Genomic DNA, 1,786 nt, shown 5'->3' with positions numbered 1-1,786 from the left:
CCGAAATTGCATAATTTTTTTTTTGCATAAAAAAAATAATTTCAAAATAAAAAAATCGTAAATTATTTAACTTTTGAGCTACAAAAAAAAAAGAAAAAAATATTTTGAAAAATTTTACAAAAAAAATTTAAATTCATAAAATAACTATGACATAAATTTTTTTTTAGGTTTTAATGTAAATCATTTGGATATAGCACCACGTTATGCAGCAATATTAATGGGTTTCTCAAATGGTATTGGTACATTAGCTGGTTTAACATGTCCATTTGTAACAGAAAAATTAATTGCACGAGGACCACGAGGATGGGAAAAAGTATTTCTACTTGCAAGTCTCATACATTTTACCGGTGTTACATTTTATGCTATTTATGCATCCGGTGAGCTACAGGATTGGGCTGAACCAAAAGATGAGGAAGAACCATGGTTCCATAATAATATCTGTAAAAGTAGTAAGGCTTTTTTTTTTTTTGTCCTTTTCTCATTATCAATAATTACAGTATTAAATATTAAGGAATGGTTAATTATTATATTAAATTCCTATTGGTTAATATTAAATCAAAATTTAAATCCTTCACATGAAATATTATGAAATTTTATAAATTATTCCTCAATTTTTTAATATAAATTGAAATATTATGAAATTTTATAAATTATTTCTCAATTATTCCCTAATTATTAATTCACATATATAAGTTATTTTCAAATTATATAAGATATTTCTCAATACGCATATTAATTTATATTGATTAAATATAATAAAAAAAAAATTATCATATTATCATTATCATCTAAATTGTATCAATATTTCCATAGTTTAATTTTAGATACAAATCCTGGTAACGATTATGGAACTGTAAATCCAGAACAACAACAAAATGATCCAATTCCAGATTTTAATATGATCTGGAATGGTAGCATTATTTTTGCTTCATTTTATGAAAATTCCGTTACATTTTATCATTCAATAAAGCATCAATTATCAAATCTATTCAAATTAATTTTTCGTTGCCAATTTTTTCCTTTTTTTTTTTTTTTTTTCTTGCAGATTCAGCATCGACAATAAATCCAAATGATATGAGCGGTAGCTACAAACCAGCAGGAGATGAATTGAATTACAATCATTCAAAACGATACAATACGAACAATAACTATGATGATGGATGGTGACGAAGAATTTATCAGATCTATTGTTATTTTATTAAAACAACCACGATGACAAATCATTCCTATTCAAAAAATACAATTTACTTTCCAGAAAATTTTGCCGAAAATTGTAAAACGTATGGCATAGGAATAAAATATTAAAATTTTATCACATACTTCTTACGATTGCAATTACTTGTTCAGCTTTTTCTTTTTCTTTTTTTTTAATCAAAATAAATTAACCTTATATTTCAATCACAAACCTTATGCCATCGCTTATTTATCATCCTGAGATGGTAATTATTACACGGTAATAGTATGCACAGATTCATATCCGTATTGGCAGTAATATACCCAGTAAAAATTTGGGTTATGTTACGGGGGGAAAAAAAAAAAAGAGAAATTTGCTCGATATTTACTTTCCCGAATACAAACTTGACATAGGAAAACACTGAAAAAGCAAGAATAGGGGTAAAAAAAAAAAGAAATGCATAATAAGCGTTATTTATTGAATATCACAAAATCTAACTCTGCATTCAGTTTTTTAACTTTAGCATGAGTTACCAATCAATTATTCAAGTAACCAATCAATCATTATCATGCAGCATAGATGCATGACTTTTGCACAACAGGGTACATTACG

General features: G+C 25.9%; 1 protein-coding gene across 1 annotated transcript; it reads left to right on the top strand.

Moving 5' to 3' along the window:
• Positions 1 to 161: 161 nt before the first annotated feature.
• LOAG_14899 (Slc17a7 protein) lies at positions 162 to 1,320 on the top strand. Its single transcript, XM_003150392.2, has 3 exons — positions 162 to 449; positions 825 to 911; positions 1,046 to 1,320. Exons 1-3 carry the CDS (start codon positions 218 to 220, stop codon positions 1,165 to 1,167), a joined length of 441 nt encoding a protein of 146 aa, XP_003150440.1. The 5' UTR covers positions 162 to 217; the 3' UTR covers positions 1,168 to 1,320.
• Positions 1,321 to 1,786: the final 466 nt, after the last annotated feature.

The sequence above is a fragment of the Loa loa genome (genome assembly GCF_000183805.2).
Source record: "Loa loa unplaced genomic scaffold supercont3.1357, whole genome shotgun sequence".
In the NCBI taxonomy this organism is placed as follows: domain Eukaryota; kingdom Metazoa; phylum Nematoda; class Chromadorea; order Rhabditida; family Onchocercidae; genus Loa; species Loa loa.
The sequence above is the reverse complement of the archived record's forward strand: the minus strand, read 5'-3'. Positions and strand labels throughout refer to the sequence as shown.